We start from the raw sequence: 27,422 nt of genomic DNA on the forward strand, positions 1-27,422 counted from the left end.
CCTCTGTAGAGCATTCTGGTGAGGTCAAAGGAAACTACTGATACACACCCTCAGCTACGCTCATTACTGGAACCAAGCAACAACACCCTCACACTCACCTGAAGTCTTGCACTCCACTCACCCAAGAGTAACCTAAAGCTGCTGAACAGCTCTAACAGCAATGCAAAGAAATGAAGAATTATTGCAGGAAAAGAGAAAAAAGGCTTATTTTGACTTTTAGCAATACCCCATGCTGTTCACGTTGAACGTAAAATACTACATGCTTCACACTAACCTAAATGTACACACTTAAAGCTTCTGTGCAACATCTACAACTTTGTCAGGGAAAAGGAGACGTTAACATTTTCCCCCACTGCAACAGCTGCTCCAGGAACACCTGGCACTTTATGCTCCAAAGACATGGGCTGAAATAATACTACAATGAATAAGCAAGTTATTCAAGGTTACTCTGTGTATCAGTAACAAAAATCCCTGAGCTAAGGTAGAATAATCTCCTTTCCCCGACTGCCAGTTCAGCAAGTTTTAACCAGCACTGCGAAATTCAAGAGTGAACATCGACGTAAAGAACAGTGCTGTTGGCCTCTGCACCCAGGTAAGATCTTCTGATTGACGACTCTTCTGGCACTGCCACTCTCAGCTACAGGGGGAACCTAAGGCAACTCAGCTCTTACTGCAGATGTGTCAGGTCTGTACTTCAATGAGGAGGGATGACTCTGGCTCTGTTCCTGCTCTAGTTGAAACAGCCCTTCTCGACTGAAACAGAACTCCACTTAGTGTCTCTGAGAGACATCCAAGAACTCATTGGATAAGCACTAAGGAGATGAGTATTAGAAAGGAATAATGCTAAAAGAAACATCAGAAGCATGGCGAGGATTTCCAAGTTACATTGCTTTAGTTCTTAAATTAGTCTACAGATGGTCAATTTTGAAATTAGATTTATTACTTAATCAAATTGAAAACAACATACAGGCTACCAGAGTCTTGATTCCATCCCATGTTTGCATTAAAAAAACCAAGCATAACTGCAGACATGTCAGACAATGGGAGCCCAGTTAGAGAATGGAAGAACAGAAATGCATTGGAAGCCTTGGGACATGTGGCTACTCTCCTCAAACAGTGCAGTATCAATTCAACCCAGCTCAAAACACTGGGAAGAGAGAAGGAGCAAGGAGAATGGGTCCTACTACTGACAGTACCGTCTCTGGTCACCTGAGGGGTCTGCTGACGGAGAAAGGTCCTCCAGCAGTCCAGCCACAGGCAGAAACACTACTGCAATCAGGTGCTTTACAAAGAATACAGCCACCTTTTTAGACCTTACGAAAAGTAATCACTGGCTTGCCAAGCTTACCCTGAATTAAGGGCAAGACACTATTTGTTTATACTAAAAATGCTTTTTAGGGGTCCAACCTGAACCAGTCGCAGATGGAAGCTTCATGAAAAGTGAAGTGAGGTCTACGGCCTGCAGCACCACAGGCAACAGACCTGACAAAGGGCCATCAGAGCTCCTGTGGGGCCCATTGAGCAAGATTTCCTACCAAACACATTCGAGAAGTGCCTGCCTAGCCAATACTCAGGCAGCACCTTGCCCTCACTGGAATGATGTTGTAACAGGGATAAATACTCTTCTAAAAACAAACCACTGGAGAAAATTATCAATCAAGATCAAAGCACAGGTAACGGAAAGCATATGTACCTTTGAGACAGCTGCTCTGTGAAGAGCTTTTATTGCTACCTGTTATACTTCAAGCCATAAAACCAACTGTTCTTGCAAAGTCAAATAATATAGACCCCTCAAACATCAGGGTCACCAATTTTTAATTCAAGGACAGAAGCCAAAATGCAGTTCAATCACTGCAGTAAGTAAAGTACGCTCACATTTGAACGATGCAGCACAAGAACCGACAGGAAAATTGGGAAGGCCCTTTGTCTCAGAGTGCAGGATGGCAGCGGTTTCCACCACAGTGCAGCCAACTGACAACAGCAAATCTGGAGCCCACAGAAAATGCAGCATAACAAAGCTCCTCTTCCAGAACAAATACTAGGCATAGGGAGCTGTTGAAAGTCACTTGATACCGTTAGAGGTGAGTGGCAAAACCTGCTGCAGTTGAACAACAGGTCTCCAAACAAATCCAGCTGTTTTGTACTAGGTCATCATTTTAGGATGAAGTTGTTGAGCCAGGTGTTTGCAGAACAGGTAGCATGCGGCACCTAAAAGGTGCACTTAAGTTATATGGCAGTTTGGGAAGAAAGCCTGAACACAGGCACCTTTTCTGTGGAGGGAGAATGGCAGATGATACAGAGTGTATTTTCCAGTAATATACAGGTAGCATCCAGCCTACGAGTAGCTAATACCAAATTAACTCTGACAGAACAGAGGCAAGTTTCTTAAGGCCCGGCCAACTCTTCTCCACCTTTGCTCACAGCACATCACTTCAGAGAGGCTTACATAAAAGCTAAGACAATGTGCAATTTCATTCCCATTGCCTAGACCAGAGTAACTGCAGCTACTAGACTCTGGTCTTAACAGATCCTAGTTTTATCAAGCCAACTATATCATTAACGAGAAAACGATTTAATACCCTGAGACCAGGAGTTTTGGACATGGGGGGGGGGGGGAACCAACACAAAGGCAAGCCTTTCAGAATCTGTTTAAACCTTCCAATACTGATGAACGATGTATCCCACCACAAAAATGGGACAGAATATCTCTAAGCAAAACAGTGGTTGTGCAAATCTTTGCTACTCATATAAGCCTCTGGACCCTATAAAAATGTAGGGATAAGTTAGATTTTCTTTATAAAAAGTTGTAGTTTATTTCTTTGCTGATCAAGAGTTGTATCACTACACAATACTACATTTTATTGCTAGTCACAAATCGATGCACCGGGGTTTCAGAAGAGTTTGGTTTATAGCGTTCCTATGTAACAAAAGAAAAAAAAAAAAGTTAAAAATCCAGACTTTGCAGACACACTGCCATGTCCCTATAGAAGCAGGGATGCATTAGGTCTGTTTCACTAGAAAATTCTCCTCTTGAACTGTTTCTGGAGAACACATGACCATGTTTTTCTCCAGCAGGAAAAGTCACCCCATCGTTCCATGCAAAAAGAAGGTGGCCAATCTGCTCCACAGCCTAAAACCCCTCTCCTACAGAATGGGAAAGGAACGTTTATTTACACAGCTCCTACTGTGGTGTGTTAATGCTTACATTACTAGGAGCAAGTTGGCACATCTTCCAGGTACTCCTACTGCCCAGCTTAACTCAGCTTCCTATTGCTGGGGTAGCAAGTTCTCTCCAACATGGCTGAGATGTGCCTTACTAATACTCTATAAAAATGCTGTGATAACCTTTGCTAGACAGCAACACAGCAGCACTCCTGCTTCAGAAGAGCACTGCACAACCTTTCAGTAATACACACAGTTCAGTGCATGCTTTATCTGTCTCAGACCCAATATTAGCTGTTGTAAGCGAAAGCCTGCAGCCACACAACAGACAGTGCTCCCACAGAGGAGGTACTGCACTGCTTCAGATACTGCTGCCCCGTCATCTCCAATACTGTGATGCTTGCATTTCAAGAAGGGAGTTAGGACTCCGTCCCTTTGGTCATTATTGCCTTAGAGGGAATGGGGAGAAACTCAAAACTCTTTGGGAGCTGAAGGTCTACTGGGAGCTGAACGCCTATTCTTGTTAAAAGGCTGCACTGCGCACAGGGCTCCAGACAGATTTCATTGATTCTGAGGCACATACTATTACAGTTAAACTTAAGATTAAGTAAGTCAAAACGAATACCAGAACAAAATTATTAAATGGAGGTTAAATAATTTGTCCTATAGGATTCAATTTCACATTTCACCTGTTCACACAAGCACCTCCTGTCTGCCTGGACCTGAACAGCCTACAGCTCAACCCTCAGAAAGGAGGTGCTGAGAAACAAGAGACTGAAGCTGCTTGCGACAAAAAGATGGATATAAATATAAAAGGAGGTTCAATTTCAAGCACCAGTAATACTGCCTACTCAAGCCCAGGTGTAGTCACCAGGGAGATTCCAAAATCAGGAACATTATTCAATGAAAACAATAGACCGTACTACTCTGCAGCTGCCAAGATTTCTGGCTACAACTCCCAAAAGAGTTTGCCACCTGTCAAAATTGTCTCTAATAAAAAAGCAAGCCGGCTCAATGAGATGAAAGCAACACCCCCAAGCTGGCTTATTCAGTAGGGACCCAACTTCAGACCAGGAGTCTGCAGGCATCAGCTTCAGCAAACGGAATCTTGTTTCACTATCCAACAGCTGCCTTTCAGCTATTGCAGAGCATCAGCTTTTTAGCTTCCTTAAAAAACAAAACAAAAAAAACCCTGGATTCGAAGCATCCAAATATGGCCTGTTGTACTGGAACGTTTAAATCCTTGGGGCAGGTGGGCATCTTCTTCCTTTGCCACAGGCAGTGCTTACTCCATGATGGCCCGGTACAACGCAGGTTCAATGTAATCTTCACGGTAGCGTGAATTGATCACTCTTTGTCTCTTCCTCTCTTGTCTGACCTCTTTCTCTGCGAAGATCTCCGTGAAGCGCATATCCGAAGCTATTGACTAAGAGAAAAAAATAGAATTAGTCACTGGAGCACAGATCAAATCCCTGCCTCAACATCCTCCTACTGCATGTAAGAAAGAACCAGGCAGGAAACTTGGGAACTTTCAGCCTGCTACAAAAACTGACCAAACACAAGAAGAAAAATATTTAAGAAACTGGATTTAAAAGGCTGGGGATAAGTTTAAGGGAACTGTAATCAGAGATCTAAAGAATCACAGTTTTCAAATTTAAAAGTAGCGAATTTAAGTTCACAGTCACTTTCTTAAAGGAATAAACATGCTCATCTGTTCCAGCTTTCAAGCAGTCTAGTACATTTGGTGCCTTGTGGAGCAGGCATGTTTAAACACCTGGTCACAGGACTGAGCCATGATACGTTCTTCCTTAAACCTCCAACAGCCTGTGTGCCTGCCAAAAGGCTCTGCATTAGGGTGTGTATGATCACACTGTAAAGCAAGATACCCAGCATGCTGTCCACAGTTATGGTTTCTTATAGCAGGAAGCATAAGGCAACAGGAGAGGGACCCAAAGAGGCTGTGGGATCTCCATCCTTTGAGATAATCAAAACTTGACTGAAGAGAACACCGAGCAACCCTGCCCAACTATGTAGTTGCCCCTGCACGGAACAGCTGTCTGGAGCAGAGACCTGCAGAGGTCCTTTCCCACCTGGATTATTTTAGAATTTTAAAGAAATGGCAAGCTCTTTTCATGCCACCCCATTAAAGAGCTTTTCAGAACAAGGGGTACATGAAGGAACTTCGCCATTCTTTGCAATGCAAATAAACAATGAAACTTAGGAACACAGGCATGAAAGGGTATTTACTTGCTGTCCCAAATAGTGACTCCATGCTATAAACTCCTATCACTACAAAATAATTTCAGTCTCTCCAGAGTGAGACAGAACTTTGCTTTTGTAGCCTGATCAAGTAAGTACCAAGCTCTGCAACAACTGAGGAGCACATCAGGTTGTGATCTTTTGCTGCCATGCACTCAGCTTGCTGTTCAAGGACAAATTAAGTTAAACAAGCTTCTTCAGTAGAAGTTTGCAGCCCATCTACCTACCAGCCTTGACTTCACTCTCTTAGGAAGCTCCTCTTCAAGAGTATACACATCATCCCTTTTCACCATCAGCTGTGATCCATCTTCAAATTCCACCTAGAAGAAAAACAGACATTGTTCTACCAGCAGTCAGGACCCTTGCACAGCTACCTAGAATTTGCCTTCTCCTCTCCAGAGACACCTCGTGAAATAATCTTCTACCACTTAAATTTTTTAAGATCCACACACGGGTACGAACACTGCAACAGACCTTAACTAAAACCTCACCAATCCCATGACAGCAGAAGTAGCCCAGCAAACTTTGGGATATTCTTGTAATGCCAGACAAGACAGTGGGGCTGGTCACTTTAATATGGCCTGAATATTCATCCCTTTGGAAGTCTGCAAGGCATGATGCACTTCCACTAAAGAGAGAAAAGCAAACCCAAACTTTTTTTAAGGAGTTTAAGCTTTAGGAACATAGTCTGTGGAAGAACTACAGATCAGCAACTTTTCAGAAGGTGACACTTTCAAGTAGGTAGCCAGATATAAGTAGAGCTGCAAGCAATCACTTTGCTCTTAACTCTAGCAACTGTCACCAGCATCTGACATTGCTGACAACACTGAGCAACTTCCCTTGAAGTGTTTCAGTATGACTCCCCTAGAGCTCTGTTGGCTTTAAGAACAGCCCTGTTAACAAGATCAGCTTGTTATGAATGATGAATTTTCAGACAATTCTGTACCTGGTACATCTGGATGGCATGTGATGCGACAAACTTGGCTCCATAAACTTGTCCATCTGTCCATCTCACCTGCACAACTTCTCCTTCAGCAGGGGGACCTAACTGAAGACAGTCTCGACTCTACAGCATAAAGGAGGAAGGTGGGAGAGACAAGGAGCTTCCTTATGTGAAGATTCAGTAAGCAACCCGGTAGTCCATCCCGGTCACCCTGCACAACACCCCAACATTTACTCTATTTTAGGGATGGAGAACTAGGCTGAGAAACATCCATCTCTGTCACCTGTATTAAATCCCAACAGCAGGCCCAGCTTCATAGTACTACATGCAGGAATGGTATGCAAATATCAGCAAGTTTTCCTTCAGACCTACCACGGCTAAGCAGCCAAAGATCAGCTGCACTGCCTGTTACACCTGTTCCTACGTGCCCTCAGTTAAGTCAGTCTTATGTGCTGCCTTGGAGGTGTTACATCTCAGCCACAACATGACCTAGGGTTGGAACATTTACCAAATCCCCTGGTGTGTCTGCTCTGCAGCAGCAAGAGCTGACTTGCATCATGTGCCCTCTACCGGAGCCAGACTCCACTGCTTAACATACCACAATGTCCTCTGGATACAGGTTATCACTGAAGGAACCATCATCAAAGTTGACCTCGTAGAAAATCTCCTTTGCAAGGCTGACCACTTCACACTGATAGAATCGACCGTTCTTGTGCTTGCTGATGACTATCTGTCCAGGTGACAGATCCTGGAGTGCAGCCTTGGCTCGCTGAGAAGAGAAAAATCACTTCTTACACAATGACTCAACAAAGAATGTGTTGAGGACCATAGCTCCAGTGCTGGCAGACAAGGAAGCAAAATATTTCCGTTCAGGTGAGTAACTCTACTCAAGACACCATCAGTGGCATTTTTAGAAGAGTTCTGCCTCTGGAATTTCAAATGCTTAAAGCCTAATCTGTTAGATGCCACTGTCCTTAATTTACTTAGTGAATTAAGCTCTCAATTCTTCAGAGCAATGCAGGGCCTTTACAGTAAATACTCTCTAATAGACTGTTGTGGTTTTGATGGCTAAAAGGGCTACATGAGAACTTTATAAACTAATCAATCACTTAAACATGAAATTCTATGATCAACTCATGCAGCCTGCTGGAGTCCCAGCACTAACTCCTGCGTATTAAGTATCAGACCATAAACCCCACTATTATTCCCCATTACAACAGCCACAGGAGACATGTAATGCTCTCAGTTCTTCTGGGCTGCAAACCAAAATACAACTAAGATCACACAGAGCAGCAGCAAGGTTGAAATCTGAATCCAAGACCAACACCATTAGACTATACTGAACTTTGTGAGAGAGCCAAGCCTTCAATCAAATTTTAAAAGAATCACACAATCTGAAAGTTTTCAGTCCCTCCAAGATACTGCAGGTCAAAGTCCTGGGAATGACACATCTACTCACCTCTGCCTGAGATGGAATCTTATGCCTGAAGCAGGTAATGAAGACAACAAATGGCCAGTCATCAGGCTGCATCATGACTCCTGCTGCTTGGGCACAGCTGACGTGAAAGGATGTGGGACACCGACCATGTGAACACTGTACACAGCAACCTGCAATTCTCTTTCTTCGTTTCTTGCAGAAGATGCATTTCTGTGGACAGGAAACTAGAGGTTATTGATCGGCACTAGCTTTTACCCAACATAAAGGGCTAGCTGGTCTAAGAGCCTGATACTGTGCCATTTACTCTGTGAGAGCATTGCTACTTTCTGATTACGAAGAAGCAGAAGGCTACCAGTTCTAGTTTATGACAAGGCAGTAATTTGCACATTTACAGTAACCCCACAGATGAAAAATGTACATTAAATATCTACCATCTCAACATGCATAAAGCATGCAAACCTGAGATCTCGGATTAAATCAGTCTACTACACTCCAAAGCCTACAGGGCCTTTCAGCACTTGGCTATTAAGTTATACAAGACAAGCAATAAGATTAGAATAATGGGGAAAGACCACAAAAATAACAACTAAAATTTTATCACCACTACCAGTGATCCAACTACACCTGCGTCAGTCAGGCCTGATGGGCTGTTGTAAGGAAAAGAATGTTATCTGAAATACATTAGCATATACAAAGCAATTAACATCAGTTTCCCCTCAACACTGAGCTCTTAGAAGAGTTAAGTACAGCTGCTTTCTTGCTGAAGGCATGCACCCATTATACAAATGCCTCCCACATCCTGCAGCATCTCAACAGCAGTCAATAAAGCAAGTTAAATACAGAGCTTAGAAAAATAACAACAACAAAAAAAAATCAAATACCGTCATTACAACACTGTATAAACGTCATTTACCACATACTGAAAAGTGTCCCCCTTGCCGGCTCATCTGAATAAACATATACTAGAAGAAGGAAGGTTCAAAAAAAGGGCAGGGACAACTGCCATTTCCAATACAAAGAACAGACCAGATTAATTTGCTCAATCTGGAGAGGAGATGCCTTGGGTTTAAAGGGATAAGCAAAGTCTCCCACATTCTGAACAGATGGAAGACACTGTGAAACTCCATCACTGAAGCACAGGTGACCCTTACCAGTCTGAAACGTTGCAGGGGGATTTTGCCAACATCTACAGGACTTCGCTCTGCGATGTTCACAAATTTCGCCTCCAGTACAGCTACAGCACACATCACATGAACCCACCTGTCAGGATAGAAGAGGAGAAAAATAAATTAGTATGCATCAGGCTGACAGGGGACACTTTGGAGTTTAAGTAAATACAGTTCTGGTGAAGTTTGCCAGATAAATCATGATAAACAGCCTCTGAGAACTAGCAGTGTGATCTTCCCTCCTACTGCTAGTAACAGGGCACACGTGGGGCAAAACCAAGAGTTTTTCATACTTGCAATCTACTACTAACAGGCTTAACAGGAGAGCAATTTAGTGTGGCTCATGCTGGCTGCATACCTGCATTATAAAAGCCTGCCTGATAGGTTTACTCCTTCACAAACCTGACCCATAGCAACTGCTCAGTCACTACCAAGTTACTTTTGAGACTGTGATCAGAGGTTGAGGCTTTACATAACATCCATAAAATTTCTGGAGGCAAAGTTTCAATTACTTCATGGTGCTACAGGTCAGTCCCACTGCTATTTTGTATCAAGTAACTTCAGGCAATCCACCACACCAAAGGACACAGGACAGGCAGCTGTACGCAGTATACTTGCTGCAGAGGTACCCTGAATTTCAGTATATCGTGCTACTTGAAGCTACAGTTGTCCTTGGTCTCCTTCGCCTCCACATATTACATGGAGAAATCAAAGTCCTCTACGAGAAGGTACCGAGAGATGTTTTCTCATGATGAATCTTATTTTTATGTGGTACATTATACCTCTGCACTATAGAATGCAAAGCAATTAACAACTGCTATCACCAGAATGAGGCATTACCCAAAGAGACGACAATTGCTGCCTGTGTCCAAAATGAACACGCTTTACCACAGTACCCCTGAGTAACAAAGCGTGAAAGGTGCTGTCGGTCACTCCATTACACCAAATGCAGACATTGGCTTTACTAGCTTCTCCCTTAAGATCAAAAAACCTGGAACACTCACTTGTCATCATTGGCTCTCTGCAGTGCTCCTCCTCGTAATGAACACAAACAGCAGTCCTGGCACAAGGAATAAAGCATTAGCTGAAAGAGTGAAGTCCAGAGCAGCACACTTGCTTTAGAACTTCCTCCTCAAAATGCACATCCAGAGGAAGAAAATGGTTTCACTGCCGGAACAGAGCTAACTACCTTGTACAGATCAGCCCTTTAGCTCTCAAAAGCTGCTGCCCTTAGGGCAACAAATACAGACTCCAAGTCTGTTGAAGACAAGCAGACCTACCACTGAAGACTTATTCAACTTGTTATGGGTTCCTTTTAAAGCCACAATACCCTATATCCTTTGAGGATGTGTTAAAGCATCTGGAACAAACACCAGCAAATAGAATTCGAAAGGTTGACCCATTCTGCTGCTTGAGAGTCTATATAGCTTTTTGAGGGAATATCATTCTTCTTGCATTCTTCACACGTGCACACCTCCCTAGTTATTAACAAAAGTTACTGTTTTAGAAACAGTAGCTACCATAAATTAAGACAGACAATGGAGCTGTTCCCACATTCATGCAGAGTATCTTCCCTGTGACTCAACTGAGCTCAGCAGCTTTGTACCGGTTAAAAGGACTGTATCACTTATATGGCTTACAAACCCCCAAAATACAAGACATCAGCTCCTAAACATTCTCTAAATTGCCTTCTTTTCAGAGAAGAGAATAAAACCCCCAAACAAAATACAAAACAAGACTAAGGAAATGTACTTTGTAAGCAAGTTCCCAGATGTACCAGGCTCTATCTGTGAGAATTCTATGAGAAACTTTACCTCTTCTAAGGCATTTTCTGTACACCTGGAGCACATCCAGTCTTCAGTGGCCTTGTCAGGGGACACACCATAACAACCTAGAACAGACACAATTCACTTAAGAGCTTCCCTAAACTCAGATCCACTCCCCTAGGTCCCAGAAATAAAGCAGAAATAAAAACCAACGAGCTTCCGGATGATGCTGTATATTTGAAAATATCTATGCAGCCAACTCCGTATTTCAACGGCCAGCACTCAAGCACGTATCATTCAGAGAAGGGCTGAACTTGGTCTGTTTGTGCATCACACAGGCTGCTAGAGGCTTGCTATAGAGAACACTAGAGTCTGGCGGTAAGTCTAGATGCACTCACTTGCATGAACACAGACATGGCAGTTCTTGCAGGTGATGAGTACACTGGTTCCATCTTCCTCTAAGTAGGGGGTTGAAAGGTTGAGGTCAGTGCTGCAGCCAGTTGTAGTAAAGCACATCTCAGGAATCAGGGGTTTGGTTCGGATCTTCCCATCCACAGCAGCTGGAGTTGCTCCAGAGTTTTGACTGTTGCCTCCACACTCTGCCTGTAAGGCACGGACAGGGAATTTCAGTTTTACCAGTAAAACTGCCTCATATAATCTTTACTCACCCATTATTCCATACATAAATCCAGTTTAAAGAAAGAATGAAGGTGCTGAAAAATTAAAGTTAGTGGGTTAGGTGAAAATATAGTTAGTTTATAAAATCCTCAGCTACCGCAGCTTCAGAATGAAATTGTTTTCTACCCAAATGGCTAAATGCAAGGTCTGAACTGCATCCCTCTAATGAGCAACAAGACACACATCAAACTGCATCTCTTCTGACAGAAGAGGTGGGATCACCATGCTCACCTCATGCTCTATGGGCAACACCTCTGCTGCAACCCCCGCCCAATACAGAGGATCATAATGTCGCTATCCAACATTGCACATTGCCTTACCTCAGTACAGGAGGATTATGATTACACAAACGAGATAACTACTGCAATCCACACAATTTTTTTGGTAGTGTACTTCTGAACAAATCTAATGGGCTTTGAAACCAATTTGTTCCTGAGAAATAAGCAGACTAAAAAGGCAGTTTCCCAGTTAAAGCTCAGGAGACTTTCAGGCTAATCTTGTGTGATTTATTCATCTAAACCAAAACACCACCATCAAACCAAACAGCAATTACATGTAAAGTTGACAGAGATATGCTTTCATTCAAGTTACTCTTCTTAACAGCTAAACAGAAATTAATTTTTCTCTTTGAAGAAATGTTTCAAACCATCTTTTGCACCTCACAGGCCACCACAAAAGTACCTTGCCTAATCTTTTTAAAATATTATTAGCAAAAATTGCAGTAGCAGAATGAAGCTGCACTGTCCCTCCTATAGTGCATCAAAAGGTAGGGGGAAAAAAAGTCCAGGTAAAGATCACAGTTGGAAGGAAACCGATGTGTTTTTAACAAATCTTGCTTATTCAGATTATGTAAAACTTACTGATTTAAACTGAACATCGCATGCCAAGCAAAAGACTAAATGACTGAGGGAAATCTATAACAAAGTTGAAGAAAATGCAACTTCTTTTGTTTCCGAGCAGCTAGATACTTTCCTTCACAAAGGCAAAGTGAATATTTGTCTGGCGTTTTGTGCCAATTTTTTTATTTGAATGGGTAACTGAAGTGAGTTCCCAGACTTGCTACAGAGCCTTTGTTCTAACTTCAGAAAGTCTAACCACAGCTCAAATTTTGGAAGAGTTTCTGCTTTACCGCCTGGTGTGGACAGACATTTAAAAACCTGCAGCTAGAGTTTTCTGCTTAATAGCATTTAGAACACAAAAAAGGAGCTAACAGAACTTAAACTGTCCTCAAATTAACTTTATACGTTACCAGCACTAGTGAAATCCCCATGTACTATGCAGCTTCTATGTAGAATTAATTTCCAGTCCTAACAAGAACCTACTCTCAGAAATAGCAAGATTGAACAGACTAAAGTCCGTGGGTTTTATGGAAATTACACAATATAAACCCTCAACAAAAGTTTGAGGTCTTTGTTTCCAAAACTGTGGTGAACATGTTTCTAGTGCCACCATCATCATACAGTGATCTCAAATGAATCAAATATGCTTAGCACATGGGAAAGGACAAACTATCTCTAAGTTGCAGGTCAAACACGCAATCAGACAACTATTCAAGCTACCTCCAAACTGCATAGCTTGTGCACAGCAAAAAATTCAGTGGGCCTCCTGCCTAAACATTTCATCAACATGACAGAGGGGTTCTGCAACCTATCCCAAGCCTTACATTGCTACAGGTGCTGCACTTCATTAAAGCACATTTTCACACACCACAGCTACTGGCAACACAGATATACTCCAAGACAAGACAGCTTTCTATCTTGTCTATTTTCTATCTATGCCATCCACAAACATAACCCTACATCACAGGATCAGAGAATCACAGAAGACCGAGTTGGAAGGAACCCTTAAGGATCAAGTCCGACTCCCTGCTTTTCACAGGACTATCTAACACTAAAGCAAACATCAGCACACTCCCTGTCTTTCTCAGGTTCAGGTGCTTCAGGCTCCTTGCCAGCTCCCCAAAGACCATGTGCTATCAGCGGACTTAGTGTTTTTTTAAAAAGTGTGGAAGTGAAGGTGTCAGTCTGGAAAACAAATGGGATTTTATAATCAGCTCCATTTCATGGTTCCACAGAACACAAAAGCTTCTGCTGAACAGCAGCTCTGAGCGAGCCCCTGGGAACCCACAGGCAGACCATCCCAGGTGTGGTGAGGTTCACCCAGTTGTACTCTGCCAGAATAATTCCTTGAAAAGACTGCAACACTGATAGGGCTTTTGTTAACTAGCAAAATGCAAATTGACACTTAAAAAACTATGCACAGCAGTGGCAGCCTATTCAGTTATCTCTACTGATTACATTAAAAGACTTTGTCTACATACCTGATACGTCTGGAAGAGCATACAAACAGCACAGTAAGGAGACTGTTGAGCCATGGTCCGATTGTATTCTTTTTCAGCCTCAAAATTTGGTGGCCGGTTCTGCCACAGCTGGCTAAGTGGCTTGGCCCATGCTTCTGTTTCCTCAGCCTCTTCTTCCAGAGTTACTTGCTCTGATGCCTCTGTGATAACAGATCATTAACTCTGTGATTAAGTGTCCTTTTAGAGATACCCTTCTTGCAAACTAAATTAAATAAGGCAAACCAAGAAGGGCGATGGGGACCAGTAACTTGGTCTCATTTTAAGAAGCTTCTACTAGTCAAGCAACTGTGCAGACACAGGATAGTTTTATTGGCTGAGGACAGCACCAGCTCCAAATTATGTCAAGACTAAGACTGTCAGCTAACGAATCTTGTGGTGGTGTTTGTTTGTTGTTGGGGCTTTTTGTTTTGTTTTTTTTGTTGTTGTTTTTTAGATCATGAATATTTACATCAATTACTGGAATGCTCCAAGGCAGATGCAATTATGGAACAGTTTCTCTTTAATTTTCCTTTCAGAGTTGTGACTTTCCAAAGAATGGAACACGAAAGAAAGAAGACACCATTCAAGAGAGAAGTTTAATGATGCAAGCACAGACAAAAAAAAAAAAAAAAAAAAAAAAGTACGATAAGCACCTTGTCTAGGATGCAGAGGTGTCACTTGCCGACTCCTGTTTATTGCCAGTTATTTAATGGAATATCCCACACTGCCCACAGAAGCTGAGGCCTCTACAGTTTCCCAAAGAGCATAAGGCCTTACTTACCATCATCACTAATGCAGTCTTTAACCAAGAGAGGGTGATGGCGTGGGAGCTTGCTCAATGGCTGGCGACGACACTTGGACTTCTTACTCTCCTTCATTGACCTTATGTATTCCTTTGCTACCTGGACAAGGAGAAGCAGTTCAGCAGTCAATTAGCCCGTGTCCTTTTGACATTAAAGGGATTTATTTTCAACACAAAGAAACCTCCACAAAATGCACACATACTTCCACGATTTTATATCTAACAAACTAACTTCAGCTCTAAACTAGCTAAATTTTTGAAAGAACTGCTTGCAGCACTTTTGCTAGGAAAAGACAGATAGAACTGTATAGCTGTTGAGCGGCTGAGCTATCAGAATAGAGACTTTTCACAGATCCCAGCATAACTTTTCATGCAAGTCTGTTTATATCAGAATCATGTAACAGAAACAAAGACAAGTTGAATGGCTCGGCTCAGAAAAGCCACAGTAAGTTGTGTCATGCATTCTGAGGAAATCTTCAGTTTGTGTGTCAACTTAAAAATCCCAAATTTAAAAACAAATAAAAAGCAGTAAAATAAATTTTAAAAGTTACAGAGTTCATTGGCATCTCAAACTAACAGGCTTATTTTAAATGAAGGAAACATTCACTCTGTCTGCTTATTACTTGCATCGATGTCTTTCCAGACAGACTGGAAGAAGGAGCCTACAGCAGTAGTTACTTCCTCTTCCCTTAGCCTTATGTAAAAACAAGTGACACACTGACAAAATTATTACTAACCTGACAAGCAAGGCAATAAAGGCAATGATTTTAACATCTCAGGAAGTCTCTCAGTAGATAAGAACCCCCTTTTTTCTTTTTTTGAATCTGTTATTCCTTTAAGAGCAGAAGCAAATCTTAGATTAAATGCATCTTACGTCTTTTTAAAATCTCTTCTTTTCATAAAAGAAGCCAGAAGAGAGCATAACAATCATTATCTCTGATCTCCTACAGACAGTTGGATACAAGACTTCTAAGAAACAGAAATGCTTTTATTCAAATGGAAATTAGCATTCCCCGTTACCATCTGATGGAAAATTTATTTCCAAATACACCATACTGGGGAAAATGATCTAGACCCATTAAAGATTTCACCTTTTCACTGTACGGAGTATGCAATGAAGCCATCAGTATTGGCAACAGAATTTCTTTAGTTCAAATATCTGTGAGAACTCTTTCTCATTTCAGCTTAATTAACAACAGATTTGCCCATGTGCCGTTTCATTTGTGTAATTCCTGAATTTCAAAACCATAATCATTATCCGCCTCCCACGGTCTAAACACAGATTTAAAGAGGGAAACAAAATAATCTGAAAAGACACCACCAGGTAAGATTTTAACTGTTACAGCCTTCTCTTAGGCTGTCTAATGAAACATTCATTGGCAGCGCTTAAACACTCAGATTCACATTCTCCCAACCAAGAATCTTTGTTCTGTCATTTCTTTTTTAAAATGGGGCACACAGAGGTACACATGTACGTGATTTTATATTAAAAAAAAATCACCAAACATTTTCAATGTGTTCATAGTAAAGGCTGCACTGAACTAGATTCATTTTAGGTACAAACAAGTGTCTATTAATATAAAAGGACCTGAATCAGCCTGTAACATTACCATGTCAGAACTACCAAGCTACCCTTTCCCTTAAAGCACTTAAATATTTTAGAGAAGTTCTCAAAACAAGGGATCTCCTTGTTTTCTAGAAGAGGTAAGAGTGTAAGTCTTTCATCTTAATTCTTGTTTGTTTAGCAAAACTCATAGGTATTAAAAAAAAAAACAAACACTGACAACTAAGCAACCTGCTATGCAAACACTAATGGAATGAAAACGTAATCTGTGCAGATTGGAAGTTTTGTCACAGCAAATCCATGACCACGTAATACGGCCCTTAAGCTTTCAGTACTCTTGCCATTCATACCTCTGCCAGTTCTTGCTCATTCACACTGGCGGTGGCACTGGCCTTCTTTCCTGAAGTCTGTTCATTGTCAGATCCGCTGGCATCCCCTTTAGCATAGCTATGGACTGTAAGCACCCCAGCTGGCCCAGGAAGAGTTCGTTTTGCCAGTGGATCAGTCGATTCAGAGTCTGAACAACCAGAATACGCAGGCGAGCTGGACAGAACACTGGACGTTGCACTCTGCTTTGAAGCTGGCAATGCTGAAGTGGAATTTGAAGCATGTGAAATGGAAAGATCCAATGCAGCTGCTTCTTGTTCTTCCTCTTCTTCCTCCTCAAGCTTCACTGTTTTCAGTTCCTCAAATTTGGCTGAGTCCACACGATCTAGAAGAAAGGATATACTGACTTTTTCTAAAGTCTGGGCAGCAGAGAGAACATTTGTGTAACCACCTGCACAAAGCCAAAATAAGAAAGCAAACTACTACACAAAAAAACCACACTAGGTCATGTAAAGAGCAGATAATTAATTCAGACACCCATAAACTCAGGAGTGGCTTAGCAAGAGAGAGAATAAGAGTGTCTGCTCATTGCCTCTTCCAGTACAATAACTAGGATATATCAAACAAACCCAGCAGACAGTGAGTTCAAAATAAACAGAGATGACACTTTATACAGTGCAGCTAAACAGCCCAACCTCTGGCCACATGATGCTGTAGGTAAGAGGCTACAAGTGTTCATGGGAGACTTTAATACAAGAAAAATAAAAGGCCACAAACCAACAGAAGATTATTAAATACAAGCTGCAGAGGGCTGGAACATAGAATACTGGACAGAGGCATTCCCTGTTCTTATACTGTTTCATGGGCCCCTTGCTCCTCCCTTAACAGCAAGGATAAGTGACCCATTACAAGCCACATCAATTTTCCTACAGCTTACTTATGACCAAATTACAAATAAAAGATCCATACAGTATACCAGACCCATGCTACCAGGAAGTGTGCTTATGTTTTACTAAGCAATTTCTATAAACAGGTCACATTAAAGTCCTCTGTAACCCTGTTGTGTAGACTAATTGAGGCATCCAATACGTCTCTGCATGCAGACAGGCAAAATAAAAAAAGCAAAAATCAAAAGCTAAAACCCACCAATTTCTTAAGCAGGTCTCATGCAATACTTTCTGTTCCACTGAATTCAGCTGAAAGGCAACATCCCTGTGATCTACCTGGTCAGCTACAGGATGGCTGCCTACACCTTTGCTTTCCACCAACATTTTTTTTATATAATTCTCACTGGGGAGTTATCCACAGATAGGTCACAAAAGCTAACAACTCCAGCTGTGGTTATTTCATTTACTCAGACCAGTGGCAGAAGTGTCAGAAAAACTTACCTAAAGGGCACAACCTAAAATTGTTCTAGATGCACCTTTTGGCCTTGAAAAAAATCAATCCGTAATGTCATGACTAGATTTCTGAAGTGCTTGCCATGGCTCTGACAAACTAGCATCTGTGTTTTCGGACATGACAACATCCTACCAACTTTCATATGAAAGTGCCCCAGATTCAGCTAGCAGCTTCTCTCCCTGAAGAGTAATAACCTGTCCCCTCATACCATGATAAAGCTTGACACACAGTTACCTGGCAGCTTGAGTCTTTGTTCACCTTGCTGCACCAGTTCACTCGTAGCTCTCTCACGGGGCTCTGCCATGTCTGCTTCATAGTGTGTGGAACTCAGCTCCTCCTTGGGGAAAGCCTCGCTCTCACTCACCTCCTGAGGCACTTCCAGGCAGACCCTGTGTCTTTTTGTTCCTATGCGATGCTTGGGGATGCTGTAGAAGACAAATCCGTACGTCAGGTTACCAAACACGTAAGTGTGTTGAATTTCTGTCTGGATGCACAACATACAACCTGGTTTGGATCAGCATCTGGCAAGCCAAACAGTTTCCAAACTATTTGGAAGTGGGTTTTTTGCCTTTACAGAATGAGAGTCAGTAATCCTTAGGGATGACTCCTCAGTATGGGTTAATCATGTACTAGGCAGCTATGTTCCAGCCAGGCATTCTTTACCTTTAACAGAAGAAAACCCCACAAACCCAAACAAACCCCAAACAAAATCAAACCCAACAGAAAAACCCACCAAAGACAGCTTTAGGAATAGTAGCTGACACTGATTGAAGAAGATTTAACTGCAAGGTGTAAAACAATCAGCCTGCCCTCCTTCAGCAACTAGAAACTGCACACGGATGTCACAATATGCAGTACTGATAGTATCAGAATTTGCTAGCCTGTATCGTCCCACGACCCCAGTACACCCTCTTTTTCTTCTGGCCTCCCAGTGTACAGTGCGCACTCCCAGTCCACGCTTTGGATGCCTGTCCAAAGATGAAGAACTACCTTCCAAGCTGATGCATTTCCTGTCTACCACAGACTATCATCAATGTGGACTGAAATAGTAAAAAAAAACATTTAAGACTAAACCGTATTCCCAAGAAAGCAGATTACTGCTAACTCTGACTGCTGTTTTCTATCAGAATGGCAAACATTCAATTGCAGCTGGGCCCAATTTCCAATAATCCAAGAGAAAAGCAGAAGACAATATAAAGTGCTACCTTTTCGTCTCATCTCCATCCACCTCATCTTTACACATCTCTCCCGTTTCCATTTCCTCAGCACACTGTTTCCCATTCTTGACTCTTTGCATGAGATCCCCTTTAAGGAACTCTGCTGCCTCTGGGGTTGGAAGAGCATGGTCAATGACAGTCACATCCTTCCCGGCTTTCCAAAGCTTGTAACGATCTGGCTGGTACTTCCTCACAAACACATCCATGGAGATCTTCACCATGTCCTTCCGACATGAGCACTGAAGTCGCAGAAAACAGTCAAGTAAAGGCCACATACTCAACAATTCTACTCTGCACTTCCCTATCACTTTGCTTTCACAAGCTTAACTGAAGAAAAAAACCCACAAACCCAGAGCCACATGTAATTGATCCTCAGAACTCTCAGACTCTTTCCTAGGAAATCAAAAGGGCATATATTAAGTTACTAGAGACCAGGCAGAGAAGCCAGCAAAAAACGACAAAACAGAAACCCAGACATTATCGCAGTAACTAAGAAAGCAAGCTCACCAGCCTATTTAGAGCGTTGCTGGTAGAAGCTGACTGTTTTAAAATGAGGTCATACAAAAACAGCCAGCGAAACCACGGACTATAACGAGGAAGATGGAGCCGTACAAACTCTGGGCCTACGCAGAGCAGCAGAGGTTGCCCTCCTCTGGGCATGGTTACAAGAAGTGCTACAAAGCATTTGCCTAAATGTAACTTCTGAAAACATAACTCATGTTTGTAAGGCACCTCTACATGGATGTAACACTATCCAGCCTAAAGGTTCAGCCAAGATACTTACTTTGATAAGTGACTTAAGTTACTGAAGTCATACTTCCAGGCTATGTGGTCAATAAATAATGGTTAAAATATCAGACAAAATACTGGTGAGTCCTGACCACCAAGCACACCCTTTCATCTCTGGAAAGCCAACCAGTCCCCTGCTTTTCTTTGAAGCCTCAGCTGATCTGCACAATGCTAAAACACGTTACATGCTATCCATAGTTGAAGCAAGGACATGAAACAGGAGGCTGACTGGACATTGTAACCGTATCAGAAGGCAAACATTGCATCTTAAACGGACAAAGCACTGAACTCACTCCCTTAGAAGAAGCACTGAGGTCTTGATGAGCAGCAGAACATTAGGTTATTTGTACACAACAGGACAACAACTGACCACTTACCAGTACAGACTGCTTCCCGTACTCGATCCACCGAAGAGTAGCAAAGTTGGTAGATTCAGCACAGTTAAAGCCATGATTAAAGCCAGCGTGATAGCTATAAGGAAAGGTTATCATGAACTCTCCAGCCTCCTGTGTCACCTAGAAGACAATTGAGACATCCCACTGTTATTCACAGCTTAAAAGTCTACTTGATGGGTCTGAATAAAAGGAGCTCCTGTACCCCTCATGCAGTGCACCTGACATCCCCACCCACAGATGGTGGCCAGAGTTACTTGCTGCAATGGAGAGACTCAATACGGACCTTCACTATTCTCCTAGTTAAGTATCTGATACTGGAAAGCAACGCTTAACAGATTTTTACTAAAACACAACACAACTGGTCAACCAGAAGTGGTTATACATACGAAATACTCTGTGACAAGCCATCTGAAGGTCGTAAAGGTAATTATCTGTATCAGCTCCAGGTTTGGCTGAACAGTATTTAAGGCCAGTAAAATTTCTGCCCACACACAATTTGGATATTTACTACTGTTTTCTTTTGCTGTTCATATTCAAGTACAACTCCCTGCGAGCCTTCCACTGCTGCTCTTCAACATTTCCCTACTGTTCATGACAACAAAACCCTTCAGCTGCCCACACAGATGAGACAGTACTTCTGAATAAGGGCTCACAGCCTGTATCTTCAATGGGGGGTGGAGATGGCAGGTTACCACCCAAGAAAGTAAGGAAGTCTATTCAGTTATTAATGGAATGAAAAAAAATATTAATAGAGAATAAGCTATATTTTCTACTGAGGAAGCAGATCACAACAAATGAAATCAGCAGGGAACAAGTCTGAAACAAAGGGGACAAGTCTGAAACAAAAAAAGAACAATCTTCACTGAATACACAGTGAAGCTGTGAAGTTAATCTGACACAGTATGTTGTGCATAGTTTTAAGTTAAAAAAAAAAATAATCACAGAAGACAGAGCCTTTTTTTTTTAATAGTCCTTGACAGATTTTTCTGTCTCAAACTCTTTCAGGTCCCAACTGCCAGATAAATGGAGGTACAGTGGGAAAGGACTGCCTTATACCCTCCCTGTTCCGATTTTCCTCTCTAAGCATCTACTTTTGGCTGCTGTTAGAGATGAGACAGGACTGCATGAACCTCTTGACTGAGCGGGTATAACAGTGATTACTTTTCTAACCTTATCAAATGGGATGCCATATTTCTTCAGAATTGATGGAGAGATGAGGGTCATCTTGTGACGGAGAAACGCTTCACAGCTTTGGGCACTTCCTGGGAAGAAACCTGTTTAAAATAAAGGCAAAGAGAGTTGTTACCATTCTGCTGTGAATAAAATTAATTCTTCAGTAATTTTTAGGAAAAGTTATTGTCTAAACAATATTCTTCCCTAGGCCTAGAAGTTTGGACCACCTTATTTGAAGTGCGCTAGCTGGCACTAAGATGAAAAAGGATAACTCCTGGAGATTTATCTTTAACAGATCATACCAGTTTGAAAGAGCATAAGAAAGACTGCATGTAGAAGGATCTTCCCTTGGCTATAAACTTCCAGTTCTAATAATCAATAGTTAAGTATTTTCTCATTCAAGGTTAGACAGACCACAACTGCTTTATTTGTGATGTCACATTTATCTTGCGTGTATACTATAAACACTCAGAATAATATGAACTATATTCTAAAAGGCAAATTATCAATTCAGTCGTGCCAGCCTGCGCTCTTATGAACATCACAAGCATATCATATTCTTAAATGAGCTGAAACCCGCTGCGGCTGTCCATCCCACTTTCTGCAAAAGGCATGATGTGAATTGCCTGATTACCTTTTGCAAGTCTCTCCAGTCGCTTCCCATGCTCTGGAGGGATAGAGTACCTGCAGTCATAAGAACAAGTCTGTTGAATTCAAGTGACAAGACAAAATCTCAAAGTCTGACTGGAAATCACAAATGGGCATGCAAACGTGAAGCCCATCTACATGGGCTGGAAGGGGGATCTGGGCAACTACAGGCCTGTCAGTCTGATCTCGGTGCCAAGGAAGATTACAGAGCAGATCAGCTTGAGTGCCATCATGCAGCATGTACAGGACAACCAGGGGATCAGGCCCAGTGAGCATGCGTTTATGAAAGGCAGGTCCTGCCTGACTAACCTGATCTCCTTCTATGACAAAGTGACCCACTTAGTGCATCAAGGAAAGGCTGTGGATGTTGTCTACCTAGACTTTAGTAAAGCCTTTAAAAAAAAACTAAAAAAAATCCTCCGTCTATTCACTAACTCTTTCAAAATTTGATGATATAAAGCTAAAACTCTTTACCGAGGACTTTTACCTCTCTGTCCCAAGAAAAATCAAGAGCCAAAAGCTGTCCATCTCCTCCACTGACTTTTGCTTAAGCAGTCAAGGAAGTAAAAGGTCTGATGTATTCAATTAGCAGATCTGCACAGCAAAAAATGAGTTGCAAGCAGGGAAGACTACTTCTTCACCCATCTCCAGTTCACAGTCATGCAATTGCCAGTAAACTCAGTACAAGGAGGAACATAGAGAAAGAGAGAAAATGGAATCATCTCTTTCAGCTGCTCAGACCAATATGGGACTGAGTCAGACACAATGCCACATCCTTGATGTGCACAACTTGCAGCACGCTCTTTAGGGCTATGTCTCTGCCCGCACATTTTTGTGGGTGTCAAAAAACTCCTAGTTGGTTTGACTACAGTAAATAAAACCACCTGCTTAGCTTACTTTCTCTCTGGAATAGAGTGCTATATTCTTGATGAGTTTCTTGTTAAATTAAGGTATCAGCAAAGTGAACTTCTTCCATGTACTACTCTACAAGCAGCAACGGCCAAAAGGTTTATCTGAAGGAACTATTTTGTTTTGTGTTCCCATGCAATTGCCACTGCATGGGGTTGTTCACTGGTCACATAGCGCTAGCTATTATTTTTTGCTTCAAAGTTGTATTAAAAGGCAGCCAAAAATACTAGTTTCCAACAAAAGTGCCATGGAAACAATTGTTGAAGTTGCTTGAGAAATTTACTTGTGAACAGAAGGGAATGATTCACTCCTAAAATGCGACCCATGCTACAGAAAAATTCGGGAGCCTCCCCAAAAACTAAGCAGGAAAGCTCAGATGCTGGATAAACCACTCAGCAAGATCCACTAGGCTGCTTTATCTATGATAAATAGCTACATTTCAAAGTCTATTAAAAGTTGCCTGTTCCCCTAATGCCTGCATGACAATAGGCACATTACCTCTGTATGGTCATTTTAGAGCCTCAGGAAATCATAAGCAAGTTTTCCAAGTTCTGGCCCTGTTGCAGCATAAAGCGTCCACCCTATATTATAATTCTGAAGAACTCTCTACATCAGGATAGCAAATGGACTTTCTAGAAGGTAACCAAAAAACTTCTGGGGACAAGCACTGTTTGCAATTCCTTATTGCTTTCCAGTGTTCTTGTCATCAGATACAACTGCAGTGCAAGACTGGAGGGATGGCCATTTCCTTAGTCAACTCTCGTAACTTCACAACTTTGATTTCAGTATTTTATGGTATTGTGTTTCTACATCTAGAAGCTTCCCTAGAAAAAACTTACCATGACTTGGGTTCCCCAAAATGCAGGTAATTAATACTGTAGAGATCCATGTCCTCGGTATGCCAAGCAAAGGAAGTTTTCCACATGCCGAAATACAGGTAAGGAGTATTCACTCCTTCAATGGTTATACCGCTTTCATTCTCCACAATATCCAGGATCGTGTTCAATCTGCCAATGTTCCATGCGTCTACATGCTGCAAAACACGAGTCTCATGTTAAACAAGCATTATGAAGAACAGAACCACACAACTAAGATGACCACTGCAAAAGCGATCAGACACTTGGGAAACAGTACATCAAGACAAATCATCTACTGGCACAGCTCAAACCATTAGCTAGTTCACCTAAAACAAAAGTTTTGCATGGTGTTAGCTTACATACCGATTATTTACTAGCCACCTTTATGGAGGGGAAAAAAGAAATAATGTTGTCATCCAACATAACGATTAGGAAGGAGAAATAACCATGAAGCTATGGACTTTACAGAACAGTAGTGTGAGGCTGAGATGATGTTTAAATCCCCTTGAACAGAAACACTTTTCATTCCAAACAGCTTTTGAAAGAGTAAATCATCATAATTTAGGAGACTAGCAAGTAGAATGCATACTCTTTTCTAATGCTCATCATCCTAACACTTAATGGGCAGAGCACTGTCCCCCAAAAATACATGCGCTAGCAGATACCAGAGCAGTGCGTGTTCAATGATCAACACTTGCAACTCTCATATGCCATTCAGGACAAAGCAGGATAAAAGCAACAGCTGGACAACAGCGGGTTTTGCTTTCTTGAACTAAACTGTAGTATACTGAAGCACTAACAGAGGTCCCTTAGATCATTATGTCCATTAGCTTTCTTTAACCATTTGGGTTAGATGAAGAGTATGTTATAAGCATACGGTTTATCGTGTTCCCGCCTACTCCAGAAGCTGGAACTCTGCTAAGACTATCATTAACTCTTCCTGAAGGTGAAGAATCAAATGTTACATTAGTATTTATGGAATGCAATATACAGGGATAACTGTTGCTTGAGAACCAAAACAGTTTTCTTGCCTTGTCATAAAGCGTGCCATTAACATCAGCACCGTAGATTGGGGCATTGAACGTAAGGTTCTTCCAGTATTTTCGTTCTAGGTCTTCAAAGTCCGTGTAGCGGGGTGTGCAGTATCTGTAAAGAGATCAAAGATACTAAAGACTTAGCAGTCTGATAATGAATCCAAAGCAACATTTTCCACTACCGAAAGAATCAAAAGCTACAACAGGAATACCCAATGCATGTCATCAGCCACACCACTAACAACCAGAACAGCAATGAGAGCAGCTCTGTTCCTGTGAGCTGGGAACAAAAGATTGGAAGGAAAATTACTTTCCCCATTTCTCAGTTTACTTTCGCTTTTACTTTGTGCACTTCTCTCAGGTCAGAACAATTTCACTTTCTAGCTGTCAAGAGGAAGGGATGGAGTCAAAACCAGAAGTGATACAACATACAGCTTGGGAAAAAAACCCAGAAACAAACCCCGAAGTTTTCTGCCATTGTAGAAGTACCAAACATTTTCAGACTCACCTGCTAGTAAACTGGTCAAGCATGTTCAATTTACCAACAAAATACCTGCTCTTGATGTCCTTTCCCTGGAAACTACAGACCAGTCTCTGTGCAGCACTGGGGGATCAAATTTACACTTTAACCCTACCTAATGTGTGTATATTCCAGATAATTATATATACAGCATAAAAGAGAAATTTTTTCATTGAATTATTGTATTAGAGAAAAAGAATCCTAAGACACCTGATGTGTACTGCTCTTGCAAGATACAATACGCTTCAGCTGACTGCCTGCGGCTGGCAATTCCCATGCGGTTTCTAAACGGTTATTTCAAAGGCTTTTTTGCTTAAAACTCCTTTTAAAGCCATCTTTTTTCTGTCTCCTTTCTCATGTCATGAAATTTCCCTTTTCTGCTACTCTGCGAGTATTTTGATGGCCCCAGGTAGCTAACCAGGGACAGACAGACAGGAGTCCGCAGCAGAAAGTTCTGCTGGCTTTACATCTCCTTTCGCCAGAGGACACGAGTGACACAGGTCCCCATCCTCACGGCCAGCATCACAAGCACACCTCATCTGCTCGGGGTGTTATGCTCATGCTTCCGACCGGTACCTGCATGTAGCAGGGACCTGGCGTGGGGGGAACTGGGGGAGACCCGGCCCGGGGGGAACTGGGGGGGGACGCGGAACGGGGGGGAGCCGGGGGGGACGCGGAACCGGGGGGGAGCCGGGGGGGGCCGACACCCGCAGCAGCCATCTGCGGTCGGGCCGGAGCCGTGTGCGCGGAGGCGCGGACGCACTTGTCGCTGTTGGCGATCCTGCGGAACTCGCGGACCGTCATGGCCTTCTTCTGGATGTTGTACTGCGTGAAGAGGCCGGACTGCCCCGTCACCACCTGCTGGATGGGCGCCGGGATGACGAGCTCGTCGATGTCATCGTAGCACTGCCGCGGCTTCCACTCCTTCGGGGGCACGATCTGCGGGGAGCAAAGCGCGGCTCAGCGCCGGGCCGCGGACCGGGGCCGGACCCCGCGGCCGGGGCCCGCCCGCCCCGTCGGGCGAACAAAGGGCGGAGGCGGCCCGGCCCCGCTGGGCGGCCGCGGGCCGGGCCCGGTGCGAGGCCTGCGCCGGGGGGGGGTGGGGTCGCACCTTGGCCAGCCCGGCACGGTGGGCGCCCTGCGACTCCACGTAGGCGATGTACCGGCTGAAGTCCCGGAACTGCTCCATGGTGGGGCGGAAGGTCATGATCCGCGCGCTGGGGTTGAGGCTCTCCAGCTCCGAGGCCATGTTGCCGGGCCGGCCCTGCGCGGAGGCGGGGGGGGGGGTGTGGGGGGAGGGGGCGGGTCACCCCGCGCACCCCTCCCCCACACCGCCCCGCCGCTCCGGGCGCCCCGCCCTCTCCGCCCGCCGGCCAATCGCCGCGGGGTCCGCACCAGCCCTGCCTCCCCATTGGCGGAGGGCGCCTGCCCGTCAGGACCGCGGCTCCCTTGCCTCCTCACGGCGGAGAACGCCACCGATTCACGCCCCTCCCCCTCCTTCCCCTCCACCGCCCCCCCCGGCCGGGGCGAGCCCGTTCCGACGCGGAGGGGTTCGAGTCCCCGCCCGGCGTGCTCACGTCAGCGGGGCGTCCCTCTTCTTCGCCTCCTCCGCCCTCCCCCAGGTCTAACGCCCGGCCGCCGTATCCCTCCGCACCACGCGCCCAATGAGTCCGACGGGCCGCCGACGCCACCGCGGCCGTTCCCCACCGCCCGCGCCCCGCCCTGCCGCCCCGGCCCGCCCCCTTCCCCTCCACCGCCCGCCCCGCGTCCGCCGTCGCAGCCAATCGCCGCCCGCTTCCGCTTCACAGCCAATAGGAATTCGACGGCTTGCCGGGGCGGGCCAGCGAATCAGGAGGCCGGGAGCGGGGCGGTTGCTAGGCGGACGGGCCGAGGGCCGGGCCGGCCGTCGCTAGGGGCGGTTGCTAGGGAGGCCCGGGCCTACTCGAGGCTCCCGGGGAGGCTGGGCCGGGGGCGGCTGGGCCCACCCGCGTCCCCGCCTCCGGGTCCCCGGGGCCACCCGCAGGGGGTGGGTCCAG

At 43.8% G+C, this 27,422-nt stretch overlaps 1 protein-coding gene across 1 annotated transcript; it reads right to left on the reverse strand.

Annotated features, from left to right (window-relative positions):
- Positions 1 to 917: 917 nt before the first annotated feature.
- On the reverse strand, positions 918 to 27,101 carry KDM4A (lysine demethylase 4A). The gene is made up of 22 exons (XM_037403968.1): positions 26,964 to 27,101; positions 26,498 to 26,650; positions 26,150 to 26,325; positions 24,864 to 24,978; positions 23,815 to 24,008; positions 22,053 to 22,102; positions 21,416 to 21,519; positions 20,228 to 20,365; positions 19,050 to 19,300; positions 18,079 to 18,269; positions 16,467 to 16,828; positions 14,532 to 14,652; positions 13,733 to 13,911; positions 11,133 to 11,337; positions 10,783 to 10,859; positions 9,973 to 10,028; positions 8,954 to 9,062; positions 7,824 to 8,012; positions 6,963 to 7,133; positions 6,368 to 6,487; positions 5,649 to 5,741; positions 918 to 4,588 (listed from the first exon to the last, which is right to left on the reverse strand). Exons 2-22 carry the CDS (start codon positions 26,633 to 26,635, stop codon positions 4,448 to 4,450), a joined length of 3,180 nt encoding a protein of 1,059 aa, XP_037259865.1. The 5' UTR covers positions 26,636 to 26,650; positions 26,964 to 27,101; the 3' UTR covers positions 918 to 4,447.
- Between the last annotated feature and the right edge of the window lie 321 nt (positions 27,102 to 27,422).

Source organism: Falco rusticolus, chromosome 11, assembly GCF_015220075.1.
Source record: "Falco rusticolus isolate bFalRus1 chromosome 11, bFalRus1.pri, whole genome shotgun sequence".
NCBI classification, from domain to species: domain Eukaryota; kingdom Metazoa; phylum Chordata; class Aves; order Falconiformes; family Falconidae; genus Falco; species Falco rusticolus.